Raw genomic sequence first — 23,736 nt, 5'->3', positions numbered from 1 at the left:
CTCCTAATGAATAATTCCAGCCGTAGATGCCTGTTTATGTCAATCTGCTAATTAAAGCACCCACAAACACATCTTACTGAATTAAAAGCACCTGAAAATACCATTTATTCAACTAGAACGCTAGAGGCTCAGTAAGAGAGGGGCCTAAGTATGTCCCGAGGACATGGACTGAGATGGCTCCAAGGAAGCTGGTGCAGGTTGAGTCCCTGGCAGGAACTGTAATCCCTGCTCCATGTGGGGCAGCAGTGTCTGCCTGAGCTGGGTGGGATATGGCCATGCTGGGGCAGTGCCCCAATCCAGCCTCCTGAGCCAATCCCACAGAAAACTTGATTTCATGTCTTGTTTTCTCTCTTTCGGTAAAACCACTGGATATTGTTCCCTTTGGGTGTGACTAAGCCTCCAGGCATATGCAAATAATTTTGCAGAAGAATGAGAAATGGAAATATCCCTCCTTTGGCGTGATACCTAGGTCTGGCTAGGTTATTATCCTTCTTCCTCCTCAAGACTTTACTTTATTCTAAATTCTTGAAAAGTGCCTCTGTTCTCTTAGGTATTGTTGCACCTATGGAATTACCTTTCCCTTCCCATCGGCTAGCAGAACACACTGGCATTTTCTGTCTTATCTCTTGCTTTAACTCTTTCTTTGCAGTGATAGCTTCCATACTTGTTCTCTCAGGAGAAAATTTAAAGTTCTTCAGTAAGGTAAATGCTTTGAATTTCATCACATGAGAGAATTTCTGAATTTCTTTGTAGAAGATAATGAAATACCAGCATTTGTGATGATGGCAAATGGTACCTTACTGGTGTCTGTGGCCTGCACATGTGCTAATGTCAGAGATAAGCATCCCAGGAATATATATATTGTTGTTAGGAATAGTTCATTATCTTATCCTTCATTATAGGTACAAGACCTGAATCTGATATCAGTTCACTAGAAGACTATTGGTGTTTCACTCAGGGTTCTGAAGGCAGTGAGTGCCTTTTGTGTTTGCCTAGTAGAGGGATTCTTTTCAAAGAATTATACTGGCTTTTAAATGGTGATACATCTCTGCACTCAAGAACAGTATTTTCTTAACTTCATTGGCTTCATAGCAAAGCTAAGCAAGTTGAACATGAACTCTCTTGTCATCTTGTTCTGTGCTGCACACAGGTAAAACACCACTTTAATGGAACAATCTCTAGTGCACGCTGCATGTAGAGTGATCTGCATGTGTTCAGAGAAGAGCTACTTCTCACAACTCTTGAGTGTTTCTACATTTCATTTTTTAAACACCTTATTTATTTTTCTGTCTTAAATAGAAAAGCAGCTGAAGATTAGGACAAGGTACAAGCAGAAGGAACATACAGGTAGATTAGATTTTTAAGTAGTGGATATATATTTCAGAGTAAATAAGAATAAGCAGAATGAAATCCAAGCAAATGGAAAGGATGATAATAACATAAAAAATTAGTAACTTCTTTCTGTGTCAGAGGTCCTTCTACCAGCCATTATTTACTTTTTGACAGAAGAGGGGAGTGTGGAAACCTAAGGAATTTCAGGAAAAAAACTTAAATGAAGATTTAACCCCAAAGTGAAGTAAAGGGAGAAAATAAATATTAGCCCTTGATGAATGAAGAGTATTTGGGAAGAAAAAAAAGACAGGAGAAACTGAACAATTCCTTTTTACTGTAGGTATTTAAGTTTGTGTATATATGCAAGTGTATTTAGCACCACAAATGAAGTATGATTATTTTGTTATATTTTGTTTTGGTTTCCTACTATTGAATTATTTGAGGTTTTATTCTGAAGATCAGTAAGAGACAGCTAGAGGAACATTGAAAAATACTCGGAATTGCTTGACAGGCTTTTTTTTAAATCCATAAGAATGAAAGAAAGTACATAACCCTTGAAAATGCTGCTGTGTTCTGTCTTCCTCACATTTTTAGTATGGCAAACAAACAGGAAGAAATACCTGTAAATTGATCATGCTTGTTTCTAGGATGTCTGCCTAGGATCCATTAATGTTGATCAACAAGACAGATTTCCAGGCAGGCATAGCTTTTGCAGTGTGTATATGGCAACATTCTCTTTGGAGGATTTGTTTTTAGGAGTTTTAAGGAAAGTCAATGGTCTTCTGCAAGAGACATCACTAAGAGGAATAAATAAAATGCATCTTAGCAGTAACAGGTTTGTCTGACATTCAGTTTTGTTTCATTCATATAGTTTTGTGTGAGCTATTCTGTTTGGATAGGACTGAAAGTGTTTTTTCATATGAGCATCGCAGGTAAAGTTATTCCAGTATCTGACACAAGTATAGTTCAAGGCCTTCCATATATTAAGATCTCATCAGAGGTACTGCTTTCCTGTTTTTCTGAATATCCTTCTGTGTGTAGCAGCTTCAGTTTTGATTACATTTTATTAACTCATTTCCACATGCCTTCTAGAGGAATGTGCATATCTTAAGAAACATGACTAATTGTTTAGTATTGAGATTTTTCATTTCCTCATGTTGCAAACAGTCACATTTCAAGCTGTTCTTTCTCTTACACAGATGTATCTTTATTTTGTACCACAGGTATCATGAAAAATGCTTGTTTAACATTGACAGTGGCAAATGTTTACACTTCTGTTAAGTTTTCATCTTAAATGGTGTTACTATTTTTAGCCCACCTAGGTTATTTTGAGTGAAGAAGGGAAGGAGACAGCATAGAAAGTTGGAAGAATAAACCCTATTGTGTTCCTTTATTTGGTTTCTTTTCTCCTGCACACTTTCTTGGACTCAGCTCCTTCTCTTTGTTCTCCCCCACAACCCTTCTCTTCCCTTGTAAATCCCCTTGAATGGAGGAATATTTTCTTTGTAGAACAGGAAACTATTTCCAGATTTAAAGGAGGATAGTCTGGAAAACCCATGGGAACAATAGATACTTCAGAAAAGAAAACAGAACCCTCTGTTGTTATTACTACAATAGTGTGCCAAGACTGGAATTAAATATCTTACATTTGTGGGGAATGAGCTCTCAGCTGAAGGCCTGCTCATCTGGTCTCTTTTATCACCTAGATGCCATCACCTAGACTCTGTTAGCTCCTCAGAGTGTGGGCACCTTTGTTGTCACTACTTGTGAAGATAAAACTTTAAAAAAAAGGTAACTGATCCCTTAATAATGTTCATAAAGCAGAAAAATGGTAGTAGAAGATCATATTTGGTACCACAACTAATTATAGTTTTATTAAAACTAATGCTCCCCATTTACTGATATCGGAAGAATGTTTTGTGACATTCTTTTAAAGGCAGTTAATTATGAGCCAAAAATCAGCTCTTCCAGCTCTTGCATATACACTTGGGTGCTAATATAGCTTTAGCTATTTTGAGACCTGTATAGACCATTTATTAACCTCACTTCATGTCAAGTGGGGTGCCCTGTCACAGGAGCCATCACCTTGCTTAAGCTGCTCATCTGCACACACAGGTCTCACTGAGGCTCAAGGTAGCACAGGGAGGAAGTCTGAAATGTGCTGAGGACTCCTCATGCCAAGCAGAGTGTTTTATAAGATTGTGAAATGGTGTGGAGGAGGTAGTGCTGCGTCTGTGCATAAACAAAGACATCCTGTCTCCAGATCTGTTAGTAAGTAGCTTTCAGAAGCACCAAAATCAATTAAAAATGAATCATTTGTCTGTGTTTAATATAACTTTGAAGGTTTGAAATAGTCAGGCTGAAATACTGACCTCTAGCTAGTTACTGAGGGAACCCTTGTAGCTGAGATAAGCATTGGACAAGGCACAGAACTCAGCTTTGAAGTTTTAAGGAAGAGGAAAGTTTCAAGTTTAAAAGGTGACCATGTGACCACATGAATCAGTCACTACCCAACCCTATTTTGCTCTTTCAAGGTTTTTTGTGTTTTGTTTTGGTTTTGAAGTTAGGAGCCCTCAGCATGTGTGTGCCAGTGTGTTTGAGAGGACATGTGTGTGTACGTGTGCTGTGCTCATCTGCCAGAATAGATTCCCCAGAAAGAGTGCTGCAGAAATCCAGCTGCTTTTCCATTAACAGCCTTGATTTCCAAATGAACTCCAGGAGGATACTTTCTTGAGCTGCCTAGGGATAACTAGCCAATCCAAACTATTTCCTTTTATATGGTTGGCTGTGTCAGCTTTCGGCCAATGGAGTATAGCCTTCTTCCTATTATCATGTTAATCACCCATTGTTGTTTTAGCCTAGAAAGCCCTGCCTAAGCAAACACACTGCTACAGAATTCATGGAATATGTTTAACTTCCATAGGCATAGATGCATTTGTTATTATGGTGTTACAGCCTCTTCATTAACTTCCAGCAGGCTACCTTGTTGCCATTGATGACATGGGAAGTAGTTAAGCTCTTGGTAGCACCTAATTTGTTCTTTTCTCAGCAGGTGCTTGAGGAAATTGGATCTCATGCACGGGGAGGGGGGGGTGACAGCAACTCCTCCGTTTAACTCAAAACTTCTGACTTATTACTGCTGTCCTAAAAATGGGGTTCTATACCTGGGTGTGGGGTTAAGGCTGAAGAAAAAGTAATGTGCACCTAAAAGTGCACAAAAAGTACCCTTCAAAATATTTTTCTTCAAAAGGTTAAGAGGGTGTTGTTTACTGAATTGGGCTTCTCAGTGCTCTTGGTTTGGGTTTCTCATCCATCCCTTGTGGCCAGCAAGCAGAGATTTCACATGTGTTCTGCCGCCACCAGCTTTGGCTGTGGGGATGCAGACCTCATGCTTGCAGCTAGTGGCAATTGTTGCAGTAGGAATTATTCCCCAGAAAGAAGTAGGCACAAAAGGTCCAATTTTTCTAAATTACACATAAAAAAATGTCTATTTAGATAGCATATTCCCATGCTGTAAATAAGCATGTACATCAAACCAAAGCACCATACTTTTGCTTTGGGAAATAAGTTTTTGCAAGTGAACAAAAGCTTTGCCTTCATGATTTTTTTTTCTTTTTTTTTTTTTTCCTGAGTTGGACATCCAAGTTGTCAACATGCATTTAAATTTCTGTAAATGGTTTCTTGGATTTTTTCCTGCTGCAATGTACAAGTACACACATCACTGTAAATCTGAGTGCAAACCCCATTTTCCCTGTTTGAATAAATGGTTCATGTAATTGCCTCTTCACACTGTCTCCTGACTTCTGCAGCTAGGCCTCCCTGGTATGACTTTGAGATAGAGAAAATATAAGCAGATTGTACCAGGAAACAGTTCTTTGTGGTAATGCAGTTTTTTCAAGATTTCTGATTTGAGACCATTACAAAAAGCATTTTTTCCTTCACTTACCCAAGTAACTGCAGGTGCTCTGCCTACTCTATTTTGAGTTTAATGAAAGGTGGAATTTTTTGCGAAAGTTGATCTTACTCTGAAAACAGTCACTTTTCTGTCTTTTGTTTCACTCTGGGGGAATTTTACTGCAATGGGTTAAATGACAGGAGCAATCTCATTGTGGCTCAGGTACTCAGTCAGATTTTCAAGTAGTGTAATTTGAAATTTTTAAAGTTGAAATTAAAATTTCTCCTAAAGCAGGTTGTTAATTAGAGATTGTGTGTTTCTGGTCCCAGAAAAGCCTGACCTGGGAATACATGGGCAAAAAAACCTCAGTGGAGGAAATCTGAAGCACATAACATGCTATATTCATGATCACACTTGTCTTATGCTACAGTGCAGTTTTCTCTAATCTCTTTTTGGTTATTAAACAGAAAAAGACCTATCAATGCATCAAGTGCCAGATGACCTTTGAGAATGAGAGAGAGATACAAATCCATGTCGCTAACCATATGATTGGTAAGACATTCTTTACACTAGGCCACTCATTGGCTGCTTGTTTTTTTGCTACTCTCTTTGCTATTATAATAACTTGTTAATATTCATGCTGTAATTTATTTTTTTATTTTTCAAGGAGAATGATTTTGATGTAATGATTCTTCACTTCAAAGCTTTTTAAATATGTGGTTATAAAAGTGTTACTGCTGGGCTTTTTCCTTATCCTTTTGAGTCCTCGTGTAGCATTTTCATTTATATTAAAATCAAACTTTTGACAGTATCTTCCATTTGATAGCATAAATTTCTCTCTATCTGTGTAAAAAGTGCTTGCCAGTTGTCAACCACTTAGGAGCAATTATGTTTCAATTTTGTATGTCATGACATTGAATAGATGTAACTGCTAGCATTTTCCCAGCTAAGTGTGGTGAATTCCTGTGGAACATTGTCAAAACAAAACATTTACGGAGTTACTTCTGTGGGTTTTTTCTACTTTTCCCAACAATTCTGGACTTCAGAAAGTTCAGCTTTTCAGACATACAAGTGTTTTACAAATCAGTGCTTTCTGCCTTCTGTGACAGTCCTGTCTCAGGAGTTAGTAAAAGCATTGTTGTAACCTGATGGGTTGTATTTCTGCTGCAGCTGCATGATTGCTTCTCTGATGAACAGAAAGAAAGGTTTTTCCCTGTATGGACAGATGTTATAAATATATGTGTTGGCCCAAGAGGTCAGTTTATTTTGGTGCATAGACCACAAGAAGATACTTACACATGCCACTGTAAGCATGTGTTGGATGAGACCCTTCAAGGACCCAACAGTGCTCTCTGTGTCTCATACATTCCTATGCAGCATTTATCTCCCATAAGCATAATGGTTTTCCTTCAGCAATTTTACATTTAGGAAATTATTCTCCCATCAATTCAGGTATGTAACTCCTATTAGCTTTGAAGTGGATTATGCCTAAATACCAGAGAGAGAGAAATATGGACTGACACAGTCTTCAAACCCCTACCCCCAAATGAAAAACATACGTCAGTCACAATAATTTTCATTCAAGAGCCAGGCAGGAGTTTTAACTTAATGTCAAGCAGTTTGAGATAAAGATATCTAAAAATGTTTGCTTTTTAAGCAGGTGTTAATGTAATCTCTTGTTTGCAAGCTTGAAGAGTGAGATCCTTGTTAATTGGACCATGGTGATTTCATGTAGCTCCCTCCTAGATTTTAAGAAAGGAGTCCTTAGCAAGCTTAGCACTTGTTTCAATTTAATTTGTGATCCAGTAGCTAAAATAAATGATTTTTAAATACAAAAGTAATGAAATGCTGAGTTAAGGTTCTGCTTGATTCAAGAACTATTTTTTTTTCTCTTTTGGAAAAATGTAATTTCTTCATTTTACAGTAACTGCAATGTGAAGTTTATTTGTGTAATATGCCCATATTAGCACTGTCTGGAATAATATACAATTATGCACATGACCCCACAAGGTTCTTAGCACCATTGAAAACCAGAGGTGTAGAAGGCATAGGAGGCTGTGAAAATTGTGGTGCTGTTATTTGTGAGAACTGTACCCATTGTTTCCTTGAAGCTGTACATCAGTTACTTTAATATTTGGAAGAACTCTATATAGTACAAAAGTGCTATGAGCCCAGTTCTGTACATCTAGAACATTGTAAATGCCAGGATGTGGTAAGAAAACATGTGATAATTCCAGTGTCATACCTTCATGTCCCTTTGCCGAGGTACAGACTGAGGATGTGAGTTTATTTATGGTCATCACTGCTTTTAATTGTTCTGTTTAGGAAAGAGCAGAGTGTAGAAACCTTTAATATAGACTCAAACTTCTTCTCACTCTGGGCATCTTGGTTCACAAGGCTCCTGGGCCCCCCCTCCTTCAGGACATGCAGCTGCTCACAAAAAAGGTGTTTCCAGTGAGTTTGCTATTTGGTATTTGTTCTTTACTGGGGAATACTGAAGGGGAGAGGAGAGGGTAGATGTCAGCATTTCTCAAGCAATTAATGCTGTGCAGATTTTTGGTTTTAATTTACATAGTCCTGGGTCAATAACAGTAGGAAGAGTGACTGCCTGCTGTGCTTACCCCTTGGTCATAGCCCAAGCGCTTTGTTCCTTTATTCAGGCCTTAGGACACACTGGCACATTCCTCCTTACTGCTTAGGCTGGTTTATCACTGCTAAAGGGTGCGAGAGTTTCCCTTCTCTGTGTTAGACCAAGTCTAGCCAGATGGGCAGCAAGAGAAAGAAGTTAGTATAGCTGTTTCTGCAGCCCAGGTCTAGTTCACAGGAATTATTAATGTCATTGTTGTTAATTAAAAATCTACAGATGAGGATTTGTTTGTCCTGGGGGGACACTGAGGTCACAGGGTGAACATGCAGATGTTTGGGAGACAGGAGGAACTTGCCCTCAGACTGTATATCCTCAGAGCTTAGGGCTGGCCTCATCTCAATGAACTTGTATCTGTCTAAAGTTAAGGTGTCTGGTTTAATATAGTCATTGAGATGCTGTCTGGGGAAAATGAATGATTGATACCAATCTAAGATAAGAGTTTGAGTAGGATAAGCATTTCCAGGGAGAGATTTTTATCTCTCTTTTGAATTTGAGGAGAGCCAAGACAATGAAGTTAGCCTTGACATGTAATTTTTAGGTAAAAAATCCCTTGGCTTTGATAATCCAAGACCTCTCAGCAGCACTTTCTTCTCATACTTCGAGAAACACAAAATCAATAGTTGACATATCTTAAGCACTTGCTTACAGTTTTACTCTGCTCAAGTGACTGTCAGCAAAGGAATCCCTGCTCTGTAGCAGCGATATCTTTTAAGTAGCAGGGTCCATAATATAATTAAAGAATTCAATTATTTCTGACATCATGGTCTTAAAAACTGCATCCATTTAAGTTGGCTGTGCCTCCCTGTTCAGCCTCTCAGATTCCCAGTCTGGAGCTGGAGGCCCTGTTCATAATTCATGGAGGTAGGGGGTTTATTTTTTTCAAAGCAGTATGCAGGGAATTTCCAGCTCTACTCCCACACACCGCTTTGAAAAATTACCCTGCTGCACTCTAACCCTTCATATCCTGTGCACAAACACAGAGGCACATTGGGTCCTTCCCGGGGTCCCCAGGGAAGGAGCAGGCTGGAGCCATCCCCAGAGAGGGAAACGGGAGCTGTTTTGTTTCAGTTGATGCTGGGGCCTGTAGCAGGGCTCTGTGTGGCAGCACAGACCTCCTCAGCTGGGGTTAGCCAGGAAGGGATCTGTTTAGGAAGGTTTTCAGCTGGGGGGGGAGTTCGGGCTGGAATTTTTAGAGAGCAGTGGTCTTTGAAACATTGCACCGATTGGGGCTCCTTTGAAACATTTCCATGCCCATGGAAAGGGGATCCCCCTTTGAAACATTTACAGGCATTGGGGAGTCCACCTGGGACTATATCAAAAACTTTCAGTAGTTCTTGCTGCCTCTGTACTTGCTTGCCTCCTGTTGCGCTGACCTGGCAATGTTTAAAGCTTCTCCCCCTTCTCTCCCCACCCTGCTCTGCCTCTGATGTGCCGTCTCTGGTGGATGCAGGGGAGGATGGGCCTGCGGGCCCTGGGCTCTATGGGGGGCTCTGAGCAGCCATGGCAGCAGCCAAAGCGTGGAAATCTGTCAGTGCAGCCTCTGCCCAGTGCCTGGGGGAGCCCTGGCACTTCGGTCTCCATCACAGGGCCACCGCCAAGTCCCCGTGCGGGCAGCGGCTGCTCCCATCCTGCTCTGCCAAGGGAAATCCACTCGGGGCCCTGCACGGAGATACAAGGATTAGACCCAGGGTTTTCCTGTTGGGTTTTTACAGCTGTGCTCTTCCCACAGTCAGGCTGGATTCTCTAACTGATGTTTTTCAGGGTGCACATAATTCCACATAATGTTCTCTGGGTGGGTCAGGTTGCCCATATCAATGGGAAGTGCATTTGGATCCCTGCCAGAGTTCTCAGTTCTTTGGGTAAGAGAAGTGGGCACAGCACTACTTCTCTCTGTCTCAGTTAGATGGGGCATGTTTTCCATTTAATGTTCAGAGAAGATGAACAGCTGTCCCACCTCTTCTTTCTCCATTCTCCAAGAAAGTCTCCTGGCAAATGTGCACAGGAAACTCAACTGGGGCTCAGTTAGTGGTGGAACAGGGAAAATAATGATTCCTGGTTTGTGCTCCAACACTAGGACATTCCTCCTGCCTCTGGCTCCAAAGAAATGCAATCGTTTGTGGGCTCATGAGAGGCTGTCCCAGTGCTCAGAGCCCTGCCCTGCCCCAGCGCCGCTCCTGCCCTTCCCTGTGGAATTGCCAGAGCTCCCCACCAAGGCCAGCAATGAGCGCTGGGGAGCAGGGGAGGAGGGGCACAGGCTGGAGGTGTTTGTGATGTGGCCATGAGGCCCTGTCTGTGCCTTGGGAGCCGCTGGGGACAGAGGGGAGTGCTGAAGAGAAAGCTTCCAGAAGTCACAGCAAAATTGTTCTGTGGTCCAGGTCTTGAACTGCAGCCTGCATAAATTCCTGTCTGTTTGATGAGATGGGATTGACAAAGTTAAACACTGTTTGGGAGGGTTTTCTGAGTACTGCCAGCCACGGCATATCATAGACAGTGTGTAGTGTAGGACTCCAAGGATCTTAATTACCTTTCCTGCCCTTAGAGATCATGTTTCAAGTTCTGGAAACACTCTGCCAGAATTAAACACAAAAGAGAAGGGAAAACATCCATCCACAGTTACATTTCTTTCAAATGCATGCAAGTATTTGAAACAAAACAATGGCCGACTATAGGTTTGTTATTTTGTTAACATTTTAAAATAACATAATATTTTAATATAGCAAAGTAAGTTGGATGATTGGAAAAGGTCAAACTGCAATAATAACTACAGAAATAATTTTCTAAAAAGCAGCAATTTAGAAAACTCATTTTGTGTTCAGCAGTTGCTGAGATGAAACCAGTACAGAGGTGAAGGGGTTGAGATCATACTCAAATCAAGCATAAATCAATGTATTTCCAGTTATATTTTTGTTTTCTGTTTAAAAATTGAAACAAACAGTTTTATATTTTGATTTATGTTTCATAAAACATAAAGTTCATAAACTTTGATTTTAATAAAATCGCTAATTTATATATTATATGAATAAAAATTCTGACCCATTTTGGATGGTCTTGAACTCCTTCCTGTCACGATAGATTCTGAGTGCATGTGTATGTGACAAGGATGTAGGTAAGGTTCATTTTTGCAGAATTGACTCTTATGCATGGGAAGAGACTTAGCCCTGGACATTCTCAGATAAGGATGTGAAGCATTTCTTATACTCAGGCCTGATCTTGTGAAGCACTTTGTTCTCATTGAGTTGAGGACAGCTAATGCTTCTCAGAATGCCTCTTATAAAAAACATATTTTACTTTGCATGAAATAAATGTTGTTAATATTGGAAGATGTGTAGCTTTAATTCTTGTAAAATTCCTATTTCTTTGGACCTAAGGACTTCTGTTAAAGCACGTAGATGGCAGCCATGATGATATTGTAAAGCACTGTCTTACTAATAGCTTTCAGGCATTAAGGCAAATAAAGATGTGCCAGATTGTTTTTGAAGCATTACTTGCAAATTATCAACAGGAACATATTTCTGGACTCAACTGCTGAATGTGTGAATTAATTATGGACACATTAGGAACTCAGATTTTTTTTTTAAACTTTGATGTTTGTAAAGCATATTCCAAGTAATTGCTCTTTTAATGCAGAATTGAAGGTACAACCTTCTTATATTTACCCAGTGCTTGCCTTAATATCCAATTCTATGTGGACTTGCCTAATGAACAATATGTACTAGACTTTCATTTTGCAACACTTGCCTATTGAGAAAGAGTAATTTTGGAAAAGAAGTGTTAAGTGTACTTACCTTAAGAGATGAACACATACAGGGTGTCTCCCTCCACATGCCCCTGGCCACCTTAATCCCAGGAACTGGCTGGGGTCCTGTTGGTGCTGCTTGAGAGGCTTTGCCCAAGTGGAGCTTGCTGCTGGCTCAGGCTCCTGGGCACAGGCATCTTCTCATGCCAGTAAATGTTTCCTTATTTTTATTTTGCCCAACTCTAAGCGTATGTTCCTCAGTTTTTGTTGTGATTTTTGGTTTTTTTTGCATTCATTACTTTTAGCATTAACCACATTTGCAAGTCATTAAATGTTGTAATGAGTGTAGTGTATTAAAGGCCATAAATATTTGTTTTCCAATACTTTTTATCAGGGTCGAAATCTACTGAAAGCCAGGTTGCCATTGCTAACAGACAGAAGCTGCTTCCTTTATTTAGTAAGCAAAATTTGCTTTAATATAAACATTAATTTAATTGGTTTCTTACTTTAAAACTTCAAACCATTGTGTTTTTACTGTTCCTTCCTTTCTAAGGCTGGAAAATTGATGATACAAAATCTTAATAATTTTACCCAGTTTTCCTGTGCAGATGTGGCCTCCTGCAATTGTTATCTATGCATATTTGTTCACACAAATTACTCCATTTCATGAGAATGTATTTTGTTTTGCTTGTTTATCAGAAAAGAAATAACTTTTCCCTTAATGTATTCATCCACATATTCTTTTTGCATTTTTCATTTCATTTACAACTTGTTAATAGTAGTTCAGTTTTCACTGACATTTTTATAGCTGCTATGACAACATTCCTGTTTTGCATGATACATGCATAATGGGCAATGATCGCAGTGTTCCATTGCTTTCATTCTTTCTTAACTGTGTTAAGATTCCTTACATCCTCCAAACTCAATTTTCATATGCAGTGATGATTACACCTGTTTAAACATTTTCCTGGTAGTTTCATATTTATTCATAAAGGGAGCAGTTGATAAAACACCTTTTCTGCAATCAGTCTGAGTTTTAAGTGTGGTATTTCTTCAAAGTTATCACTAACAAGCACCTCAGTCTAGTCCCAGCCTTTCAGCATCAGCTAGGCAGTGTAGCAAAAAATGCTGTTTTCAGTAAACTTTAGAAATAATTTTTTTGAATATGTGACTTGGTCTTCATTTTATTAACTCACCTTAAAAACTGTTTTATGTTTGTATTTAAAAATCTGCAGAGGCAGTTTCTGCCTTATTCTCAGATGTTTTATATGCATATAGCTACATATTTCTAAGTTCAAAAACAAATTTCTTAGCCCCTCTTTGCTAATCTTGAATCTGGAATAGAGAACATGTCCTCACCATATGGGGCTTGGGTTCTCTCTGCAGATGGCGAAATGACTCTGCTTTCTGGTGGAGAGGTCAGCACCCCTCTGTGTCCTACTTTTGAGGAAAAACACCAGAATATTTCTTGGGGGTGGAGGAAGGGAAAAACCTACCACCATTTCTAAGTGCAGTCTTCAGACTTGATATAAATGTTTTAAGGACATTGTTCTCCTCATGTGAATTGTGGGACTAATGTCTCTATTTGTTCTGTCCTTAAAATTTAGGTGTTGCTTTCTCTGTGGGAGCTTTTTAGCAAGTAACAGTTTTATCTGGATAATGTAGATGTTATCCCCCTTTCTTCTTTTTTCACTGGTTTGGAAATATCTCATACCAGTACCACCTTTTTTGACTGACAGAAAACTTAGTGACTTTTTCTGAAAAATAGATGATATATGAGAAGTGAATAAAGAAGAAAGGAATGAATGTTTAGTGAAACTGGAAAGACCTTATACTTGCATTAGCTAGGAATTAACTTTGGCAGAGTTATAAAATACTCATTTTACCTCTTTGGGAGAACCTAGACAAGGTTCCAGACTGTTTCCAGTCATAGGAAAATGGGAGAAGAATATGTTTAATATCAGTGTTCTGTAGTTAAATTCCTTTTCTGCTGATAAAATTCTGGATTTTACTCTTTCTGAATATGTGGCTCAGTATTCAGCACTTTTGAGCATTGACAAATGTTTATTTTTCTTCTTTTGACTGTGGAACAACCCTCTGGTGAATCACTAAGGGTGTGCATATGCTGAACCCTAGCTCTCATTATTAGAGAAAAAGGGTTTGTTCACATGTTGAAAGTCCAGGTTTATACCTCCTGTTACTTGGGAAGCAACAAAGTGAGACAGTGGCACTGTTGCCTTTAATTATGGCTTAAACTTAACAGCATCCTTAACTTTCAGGAAGGTTTTATCTGGTCTCCTGGAACAAGAGGTTACCAACTGACATGACCCTTAAAAATTATTACTTCTGTTTTGTGATAGCTGGCAAGCAAGTCAAATCAGACATGGCCCTCCCTGGATGCTCTGTTTGGGGTACTGGCATCATTCTCTTTTTAATTTGGGGAGGAAAACTTTGCTACCCTGAGGTTCCTTACACTGATCCCCATGAAGGAAACCCATGTAAACTTTTATGCACTTTTTCTTTTGTTTCAAGGCTCCTGGCACAGATAAAGCTTTTGCACAACTGGTCTCTGCAGATATGCTGCTTCCTTGTCACAGACTTTGTTCAATTTATGAGTAACTTTTGACAGCTTTGTGCCTTTTTAAGAATCTGAAGGGTTTTAATTGAATATTTTGACTTCTCAATAGATCTTTTGAGATCCACTGTGTGTCTTTTTAAAAATTAAATTTCTTTTTTAGATGATTGCACAATAAGCTTGAGGTAGGGGACTTCTGGTTGTCCTTGTCAGACTTCTCTGCGGTAATGTCAAACTCTAAAGAAGTAGCAAGTCATGGTTCTTTAAGTGGAAAATGTTTTGTCCTGTCACAACTGAAGAAACCCAAAGAAATTGCATACGAATACCGTGGTCTTCCTAAGACAGAGCTCCACAGCAGGTCAAAACACCTCACTGTAGTTCCATAGTTGTCTTTTTATCCATTTCATAGAATCATAAAATCATTGAGGTTGGAAAAGATCTCCAGGATGGAGTCCAGCCTGAGCACTGCCTTGTCAGCTAGACCAGAGCACTGAGTGCCACGTCCAGTTCTTTCTTATACATTTCCAGAGGTTCTGACTCTACCACCTCCCTGGGCAGCCTGTTCCAATGCTTACCCACCCTTTTCAGTGAAAAAATTTTTCCTGATGTTCAACCTGAACATCCCCTGAGGCAGCTTGGGGCCATTTCCTCCTCTCCTGTTGCTGTTGCCTGGAAGCAGAACCGGACTCCCATCTGTTTGCACCCTCCTGTCAGGGGTTTGCAGAGACCAAGAAGGTCCCCCTGAGCCTCCTTTTCTGCAGGCTGAGACCCCTGCTCCTTCAGATGCTACTCACTGCACTCTCTAGATCCTTCACCAGCTCTGTTGTCCTTCTCTGGACAGCCTTCATCCCCTCAAAGTCTTTGTTGGATTGCGGGGCCCAAAACTGGACACAGGACTCGAGGTGTGGCCTCACCAGTGTCCCCTATGGGGCGACAATCTCAGCTTTGTGTTTTGTGACTTGTCCTGCTGGCACGAACCCAGGGGCAGATGGGGTGAATGAGGTGTGGACCTCATGGAGAGCAGCTGAGCCTTTGTGCCTTCTGCTTCACGTAGGAAGTGTCTAACACTAAGTCCAGTGCTTCCTTCTTTGGCCCCGCCTGAATTGGTGGGGAAGGCTACAAAAGATGGCACCAGGTAGGATGTGCACCCTGCTGATGTGTTTGCATCACTGCTTTAGTCGGTCACAGCCTACCTGGGATTTAATCCTGCTGCACATCCTCCATCATCTGGGGGACATGGGCCTTAAAAATGACCAAATCTTTTGATCATTGTGTGTGTAACTGGGAAGAGTTTAGAGTTTATGATGACTTTATCCTGTTCTATATTCACAGGGAAGTTTTTTAGCATTGGTCATGCAAGGCAGAGCCCTTGGTTTTAGGTTTTGCTGCAGATAGAGTTTGGGTGTTTTAAAGCACCACTGGCATGTCCTCTGTTGTTATGTTTTGCACGCATCAGCTATTATGTATTATTGGGGTATGGACAAATAGTTCTTAAACCCCATGACTGTGAGTTATATCCAGGAATAAATATTGGCAACAAAAGTTAAATGATGAAACCTCATGCAATGAACAGTAACTGATTCAAGCTGGGCCGGATATAGATAAAGTTGAAGGGAAGAAAGTATTCCAGTGACATTTTTCTCCTTGTTTAACTTTCTAGTTAAGAAATTCCATTTTTATCCCCCCGTTCTTAAAAATACAAACAAAAATCCCTGAAAGACCCAGGGACCTTTTGATTTGCCATTAAAAAAAAAAACACCTGTGATATAGGCTGAGAAAAAAGCAAAGCAACCTTCCCTATGTCTTTAAAATCTTTTTAAACTGGTAGTAACTGTGCATTCACTTCCAGAACATGAATGAAGAGAATTTCCTTAGAAGACTAATTCTAATGTGTCAGAAACTGAAGTCAACAATGTGTTAAACCTGAATGATGAGCTTCCAAGCGATTGAGAATTTACATCATGAGATGTTATTTGCTTAATTTACTTTATGTAGCATTTGAAAATCGAGATGGATAATTTAATTTTTTAAAATCTAAGCCTTTTGAATTTACTTATCTTTTGACTTAGTTCAACAAAGAAAAGTTTTAAAAATACAAGTGAAAATATTGAGGTTTGATTTCTCATTCCAGTGGAAATACTATTAGATCTTAAATGTACAAGGTGCAATTATAGCTATCTTGCATCTTTGTTCTTGCATCTTTGTTTGAACATGACTTACAAGGAAAAGAACTCCAGAGACCCAAAATACGTATTTTAAATGGCCTAGTCAAAGAGTTTTCCCATTTTCCTAAGGCTTAAACTGGGGAATCGGCTGCCATTTGCAAGATAGCAATACAGTAAAAGCACATCATTGTACACAACATTTTATTTGGACAGCTGTATAAAAATGGCAACACACTGTGAAATCCATTAACAGCAAAACATGTTAAATTCAGCAAAATGCATCTCATGTGGAACACTGAATAAGAAATTATAGTCTGAGTTTTACTAGCTGGTTATCAGAGTTTGTCTTGAATGAAGAAAATTGAATTTTTTTCCATGTGTCTGCCTGTAATAACAGTGAATGCTGTACATTGGGTTTTGAAACCAGTGTGCACCTGTAAATTCTTGCCCCATGGACTCTTCTGCAAGGTTTTTGTGAATCTAAATGCCCCTGAGGAGGCTAAAGGGGGGGCAGTTTTCACTCAGGCAAGTGGCTCTTACTGCATGTTGGGTCCCACCCGCACTCACTCGCATTACTGGATTCAGTAAATTCTAGGGATGTAGGAGTAAGAGCTCAAACTGGGAATAAAAGTATCCTTCCCCCTCATCTCTCTGCTGTGCCAGCAAGGACTGCAGTTTTGTCAGCCAAGAGCAGATCCTTTGCCTCATGAGAGATTTCCATGGGTGGATTTTGCTGTGCTGCATGTAGTAAGACTTTTCCTGTTAATCAATAGCATTTAAAAATTCAAAACCCCTCTCCAAAGTATTTTGCATTTTCATTGTTCATACTGTTTGACTAGGAGATGTTGCTCATCAAGATAGGATGCCATTAAGTATTCTGGTAGAGAAAGAAAAAATGAGTTTACTCTTGCCTGGTAGAAAATGAAACAGCCATGTTAACTTTAGCTCTAATCATGAGATTAAAAGTCTAATGGGGAATTATATCATTTTCACTCTTCAAAGCCAGCATCAGTGACCTTTGGAGAGTTTTAACTTTAACAGCCTAATGATTTCTCTTCTAGAGGATGGAAAAAGCAGTCTTTTCCTTGACAAGGAAATGAAAAGTGGATGAAAAAGGCAAGCACAATTAACTGTACACTGGAGCAGGCTAAATGACTTTTAGTCATATTCGGTACCACTTGTGAGAGATGGTTTCCAGGCTTTGTTATCCAGGCCACTGGCTGCTCTGAAGGGAGACAGATAAATGCGAGGCGGAGCCATGGGGCTGGGGGCCAGTGTGGGGACAGCCCTGGCCCATGGCAGGGACAGCTCTGGCCAGCGGGGCTGAGTGTACACCACTCATCCTGAGCAGGTCTGCTGGCGTGTGAGCCTCGTTTCCTGTGCAGGAGCATTGGAATTTCTTGTTTCAGTTCCTGTTTGCTGCGTTTGCGAGCTCAGGCTGTTGCTCTTTTGCCAAGCTGGCAGCACACAGGGGGAACTTCCTGCGCAGGGCATGTAAAAGCGATTCTCTGATTCTTCCTCTGCAGCCATTGGGAGATAAAAGCCAGGACATCAGGGACTGCAAAGAGGGAGCCAAATTATATTTATAATATTAAAGTGAGTGCATTTGTGGTTTTGCCGTTCTCCAGGGTTTTTCATAAGTAGAAAAACATGAATTAGCATTTTCCATTTCCATATATTGACTGGAAAAATAGCCTGCTCTCAATTAAGACCTATAGCTTTTGGGATGTATGCAACAATTTTATAAAATATTTACAGCAAAATTTGCATTTTACATGGTATTACAGTTTTTCTTGTGTTTAGTAGAAAGGACTTAGGCCTAAGAGAGGAAATTCATCCAGCGTACCAAAAGGGAAATATATCTAAAATTAGATTGTTAGTATTCACAACAAGGAATGTCCAGTGCTGACTGTTACCTCAGTAATTACTGAAGGTCACTTTGCCCCCCAGCTATTTGTTACAGCCTCTGCAAGGACCGTGCTCCCTGTGCAGAGCTATCACTATCCCTTTAAAAGTGCCTTTGGAAGCGATTGGAGCTTTGTGCTAGACAGATAAGTAGAACATTTTTTACCAAATGTAAATGCGCACTGTAAAGAACATAGCTATTTCCTGGATAATTTGCAGTTGTATATTTTATGTTAATTTCACCGAAAATATTGCACCCCTGCCAGGTTTAGTAGAGGCTCACTGTGATATGAATAATTTCTAGCGAATCTTTTTTTTTTTTCTTCATTTAAGATTTGGCACCTTTTTAAGATTTTAATAATAGCAACAAGGAGGAAGATTTAGAACAAGTGAAACATTAGAGCCAAAGAAATTCACATTGAGAGCTAATGTAAAATAGCAAGAATAATTACATGGAAAACAGTTTCCACAGATGTTTTTCCTTGTAATGTAATAACTATTTACTAAACTGTTTATTTTAGGCCCTTGGTTTACAATAAAATATTTATACATGCTCTGCTGTAATAAAAAAATATTGACAAAATACTATAGAGATTTTTAAAAGACAATTAGTATTTCCCTGTCTGGAAAGTGAGCACAAGAGAAGCAGCATCAGCCCTTGCCATACTTGCTGAGAGGAGCTGCAGGGTAAGCAGCAGCATCCCTTGCAGGTTTGTCTGTGCTCGATTCTAACAGGGAGACTCTGGACTTGTGGCAATCCAGAGGGTAACTTACTGAAGAAAATGAAAGCCAACAATCTAAAGACAGTGGAAACATTATTTTCCATGTTTTTGCAGGAGGAAAGACTTTATTACATTCCTGAGTTATTATACAATAAGGTTATGTCTTGTCTAAGCAAAATATGCCTGTTTTAGGAGCTGGTTTAAAGTTCAGAATGCCAGAATCCTGGATCTTGTTCTTTAAAAACAGTGTGGGACAGTTATACCTCTGAAGCACTGCCTGTGGCATGTTTAAAGCTATTGCTTTATCCTGACTGAGCCACATCTGTCATACCCCTAATTCATGAAGCTCCTTGCGTGCCCACTGTCTGTACACTGGTACACAGGGACTAACCACCTATACAGATATAGCAGTGCCTTAGGGTGCTGAAATCAGAAATTCAGCAATACTGAAAGGTCTACAGATCATACTTTCCACACATGATCTTAAAAAGTCTATTCTTCTGTTCATGAATATATAGAAGAAACGTTATTTTGAGGTGTCTATGGCCTTACCTTTTAAAATCTTGAATACAGGATAGTAACCTATAAGAAACTTCAGTTCCTCTGCCTGTCAGTTTTGTAATAAAAGTATTTTTTTTCTTCAGAAGTTATTGTACAACCTTTACTTAACTCCAGAGTGGTGGCATGCAGTAACTTAAAAATGGGCCTCCAGGACAAAAGAGAAAATACCTCTAATTTCATGGATACAGACCTCACTGTCTGTGTGCATTTGAGTACCAGCATGTTAGAGCAACCTGAAATCTGAGTAAAAACTGTATGGATGGATCTGAACAGCCAGTGTTTGGGAAGCAGGATGGTTTCAATATCTAGATATGAATCCATATTTAGCAGTTCAGGCTCTACTTTCAAGTAGACAATTCCCTCGAGTTTCCAAGCTAGCAAGTTGTGAGCTTTATCATTGCAGAGAAAACAGGGTAGCTGCCTTGTGGAACGACTTGAAAAATGAATTTAAAATATATCTATGGACTTTCTTTCTTGGTGAAACTAATAACACTCACCTGTTTAAAAATCAGTGGGGTGATTACAGGGTTTGGTCATACTGGGTTCTAACATGCACAAAAAAAGAGCAGGGCAGAGCAGAAAACAGCAAGCATAAGGACTAGAACTGAACAAAAGAGGGAGCTAAGAAATCTAAAATGTTCCGTTTTAAGGCAGTATAATCATAGTTACCAGATGCCTTTTGTTGTAAACAGATTTTTTTTCATGGTTGACTCTTATAAAGAGGGCAATGCATGTGAGAGGTTTGTGAGCCTTGTTACTGTCATGCCATGCAAAGCCATCATGTTCTATTCCCATGGTTTGCCCTTGTAGAACCTCACCACAACAGTTTTAGAGACTAAACATTTACTTTCCCTGTGAAAGTCTGCATAATTTAAAATCAAAACTACAGTAAGAAAAATAGGTGGCATAATATGTGTAATATTTTCTGTAAGTTACACTAAAGTTGGGTTCTTGGCTTTTAGTCTTTCCTACCTTCCTGCCCTTGCACTGTTGACACATTGCAGAGTGCTGCCGGGTTCTGCAATTATTTCAGTGCAGCTCATTTTGAGTCATTGGTAGGGTCCAAATCCAGCATTTAGGAAAACGAAGGAATTTGTGCTTGGAAGTCAGCATTGCTCTGTACACAAGAATTTCTTTATTTTTCAAGGACTATGTTATTGTGTAAGCTAATGATTTTGTTTTTAAGTTCTATTCTCAGGGGGCATGGACATCCAGGATAATCGAGGATGTACTTTTAATACCGATCCTGCAATGTTAGGTCTCTGGTGGAAAAATTGGCCCAACTGCAGGGCTTGAGCCTTGGATTAACCCCTGCTTGGAAGAACTGTTAATTTCCTGGTGCTGCATATATTTGCAAAGTGATACATATTACCTATGTGTAAATTAGTTCCAATGAAAGTAAATTAGTCAGTTCCCTTCCCACATGCAATTTAAAATGCCACTTACTGTTTATCACAGTAGAAGCCATTATCTCTGTTAGTCGTTTTGAAAAATAAGTACATGTGCTGGGGTTCTGCCCTTCGTTGTCTTGGCCCAGCTCACCTTCTCTGGCCCTCCCTGCTTGCCCACCTCTGGCAGCAAGCTGGGACTCCTCTCCCTGGGAAAGCTCAGCTCACAGATCTCTCTCCAGCCCAAACTGGATGTCTTTTTAGCAGAAGTGGGAGTACAGCATAGGGATGTAAAGCAGAAATGAAGATCTGAGAGAAGAGGAGGGCATTTTTTTAAATTTTGAATTGCCATTTGACTGTGGAGAGGAGTTAAGGAAATACATGCTTAAATCATGCAATGTTATTGGTAATTCTGCATGGACAATATTTTCAGCAAGGTAGATTAAGGAGTAGAGCAAGAAAGCACATGTAAAGGAGAACTGTGGAAGATTTGAAAATCCATGTGGTATGAGTTATAATGCAGACCCTTTCAAGCAGCATTCACCTAGTATCCCTACCATGTCCCTGCATGTAATGAAATAACTGGCAGAGAGCATTATTTTAATAAAGCTTTGGCTGTTACTGTCTCTCAAACTGGATCAGGAAAAGAGTTCAGAGGACCAGATATTGCTGAAGAGTCTGTCTCCAATTTTCCCTTGGAACTGCTCTTCTAGGGCTTTTAAAGGTTTATGTATTTAACATGGCAAATCTTCATTTTAGATTTTCATTTGCTGCTTGGGATTTTTATTAATTTTGCTGTGTTCATTTAAGTTGATCCAGCCCTTTATATCATTTCCAGCTTGAAATATTAGTTCAGAGATAAGCTTTATTATTAAATGCTTAATCTTGAACACTTGTCTTATTTGGTAAGAATTATTTCTGAGAAGTAGGCAAAGAGAAGTTGATTGCTGTGGTTTTAAAGCAGCTGTAACTGGAGTAGCCCTAGTACTAGTTTACAAAGGTTGGCATCCCTTCAGTTTGCCATCGCAGCAGCTGGACTTCATTAAGTGCTGGTGTTAATTACTGGGAGAGTGTTGGTTCAGTATGTGAACAGCAACACTTGGGGTGACACACAAAGTAGGAAAAGGGTCACCTTGAAATAGAAGCTTTGAAAAAACCAAACGGGCGAAGCAGGGCTGCCATTAAATTTGTAACTGCATTTAGTTCAAAGTTTTTCAGCAAACAGGGAAATAAGCAGTACTGTGCAGCAGTGAGGGATGGCTTAACTGTGTGTGCCATTGAGGAGGCAGGGACAGAGACTGGGGAACTTGCCCTGTAAGAAAAGAAGACATTAATGTCGTATTTTCTGTGCATGTTGTGTGAAAGAGAGGGAAAATTCTTTCTGTATTCTCCAGAGTTTTCAAGCCATATGCAGTATAGTTTGAGGAGGAAATTTTAATAACTTCTTATACTGCAAATAGTATTCTATGGAGAAAACCTGTTAAAGGTTTGTATCTAAGGAATGTTTAGGAGATGAATGTCGGAGAAAAACATAAAACATGTGGTAGCATAAAACAAGTATTGCTTGGAAATGTTGTGTCCTAAAGCTGGTGACATTCAGACAAAGTGGGCCAAGTCCAGCCCTGGTGTAAGCAGCTGGTGGTGCACCCTGCCCAGTATCCCACCATGTGCTTAAGCAATAGCAAATCTTTATCTGTGTCTTTCACCTGGCAATTGTCTGGATGAGGTGCCGGGTGCCCGGGCTGGAAAGGGTGCATGTGAGGATGTTGGAGGAGAATTAGGTTATTACATTTCCTCCTTAATTCTTCATCAGGGCTGCCGCCTGTATTTTCTACAGAAAAATCAATGCATTCTGATTCTGTAATTTCCCATGGTGCCTCGCCGGGCGCGCAGCGTGCCGTGGGAGGTGACATATCCGGTCATGGCAGCTTGAACTCTTTTTTCCAGTGAAAGAATTCATTGGAATTTCACAACCTTTGCATGCTTTTGTGAAAACACTCATTTGTGTTTGCGCCAACCTGCTAATGGCGGATGCCGGGGCTTGCGAATCCCACCTACATTCGGTGCTCGTTATGGCATGGAATGTGCCGTTAATAATGCATCTGTGAAACTCAGCTGCGAGGGAGCCAAGTAATTATCCCACCGTAGCGTTCCCTGCTTCAGTGTCATCACAACTGGGGCTTCATTAAAAGTCCTAACAGTAGAGATGTTGTGTGGTGCAGCCTGTATATATATTTTTTCATTTAAATTATCAGCAATGCCATGGCTCAGAGGTAATTTGACTTTTTGAAACCGTGGAGCCCCTGTGAATTTCCTTCCTCTCTCCCTCTCGCTGCCGCACCAGCTGATCAGCCCCAGAAGAACAAAAGGTTTATCTGAAGCTATGAAGCATATATTCACCAGCTTCTGGCGTCTAGATAAAAAAAAAAAAAAATCAAAGTACTCCATTGAACATGTTAATACTGAGCAAAATGCACACAGCCAGACACTAAACCTTTACAGGGATTTAGGCATTTGAAAAGTGATACTCTGATCAGGTCTTGAGTTAGTTTCCTTAGCATAAAGTAAAGCAGAATCATAAAATAATATAGATTTTTAAATAAATGAAAAGCTTAACATTCTCCCCGCCCCACTTTTGTTTTATTTCTTTGTCTGGTTTCTGTCAGTCAGGCAGTAACAAAATCTTGGGCAAAGGTATGCTATAATGGAAGTATTTTCCCTTTTTAATATCATATTCTTCCAACAGAAAATACAGTATGAACCTCTAGTATAAAAATAAAAGGGCATGAGAAACAAAAGCATCTGTGGCT

The 23,736-nt window shown here is 39.8% G+C and overlaps 1 protein-coding gene across 3 annotated transcripts in view; it reads left to right on the top strand.

Annotated features, from left to right (window-relative positions):
* ZNF423 (zinc finger protein 423) overlaps positions 1–23,736 on the top strand; it is a 225,754-nt gene that overhangs the window by 133,340 nt on the left and 68,678 nt on the right. For all 3 annotated transcript variants that reach the window (XM_033069467.2, XM_033069468.2, XM_033069469.2), the window contains one exon: positions 5,695–5,779. In XM_033069467.2, the coding sequence (XP_032925358.1) occupies positions 5,695–5,779 (85 nt within the window). The remainder of the gene's footprint in view (positions 1–5,694; positions 5,780–23,736) is intronic.

Source organism: Catharus ustulatus, chromosome 11, assembly GCF_009819885.2.
Source record: "Catharus ustulatus isolate bCatUst1 chromosome 11, bCatUst1.pri.v2, whole genome shotgun sequence".
Classification (NCBI taxonomy): domain Eukaryota; kingdom Metazoa; phylum Chordata; class Aves; order Passeriformes; family Turdidae; genus Catharus; species Catharus ustulatus.
This window is presented reverse-complemented; position numbering and strand designations above follow the sequence as displayed.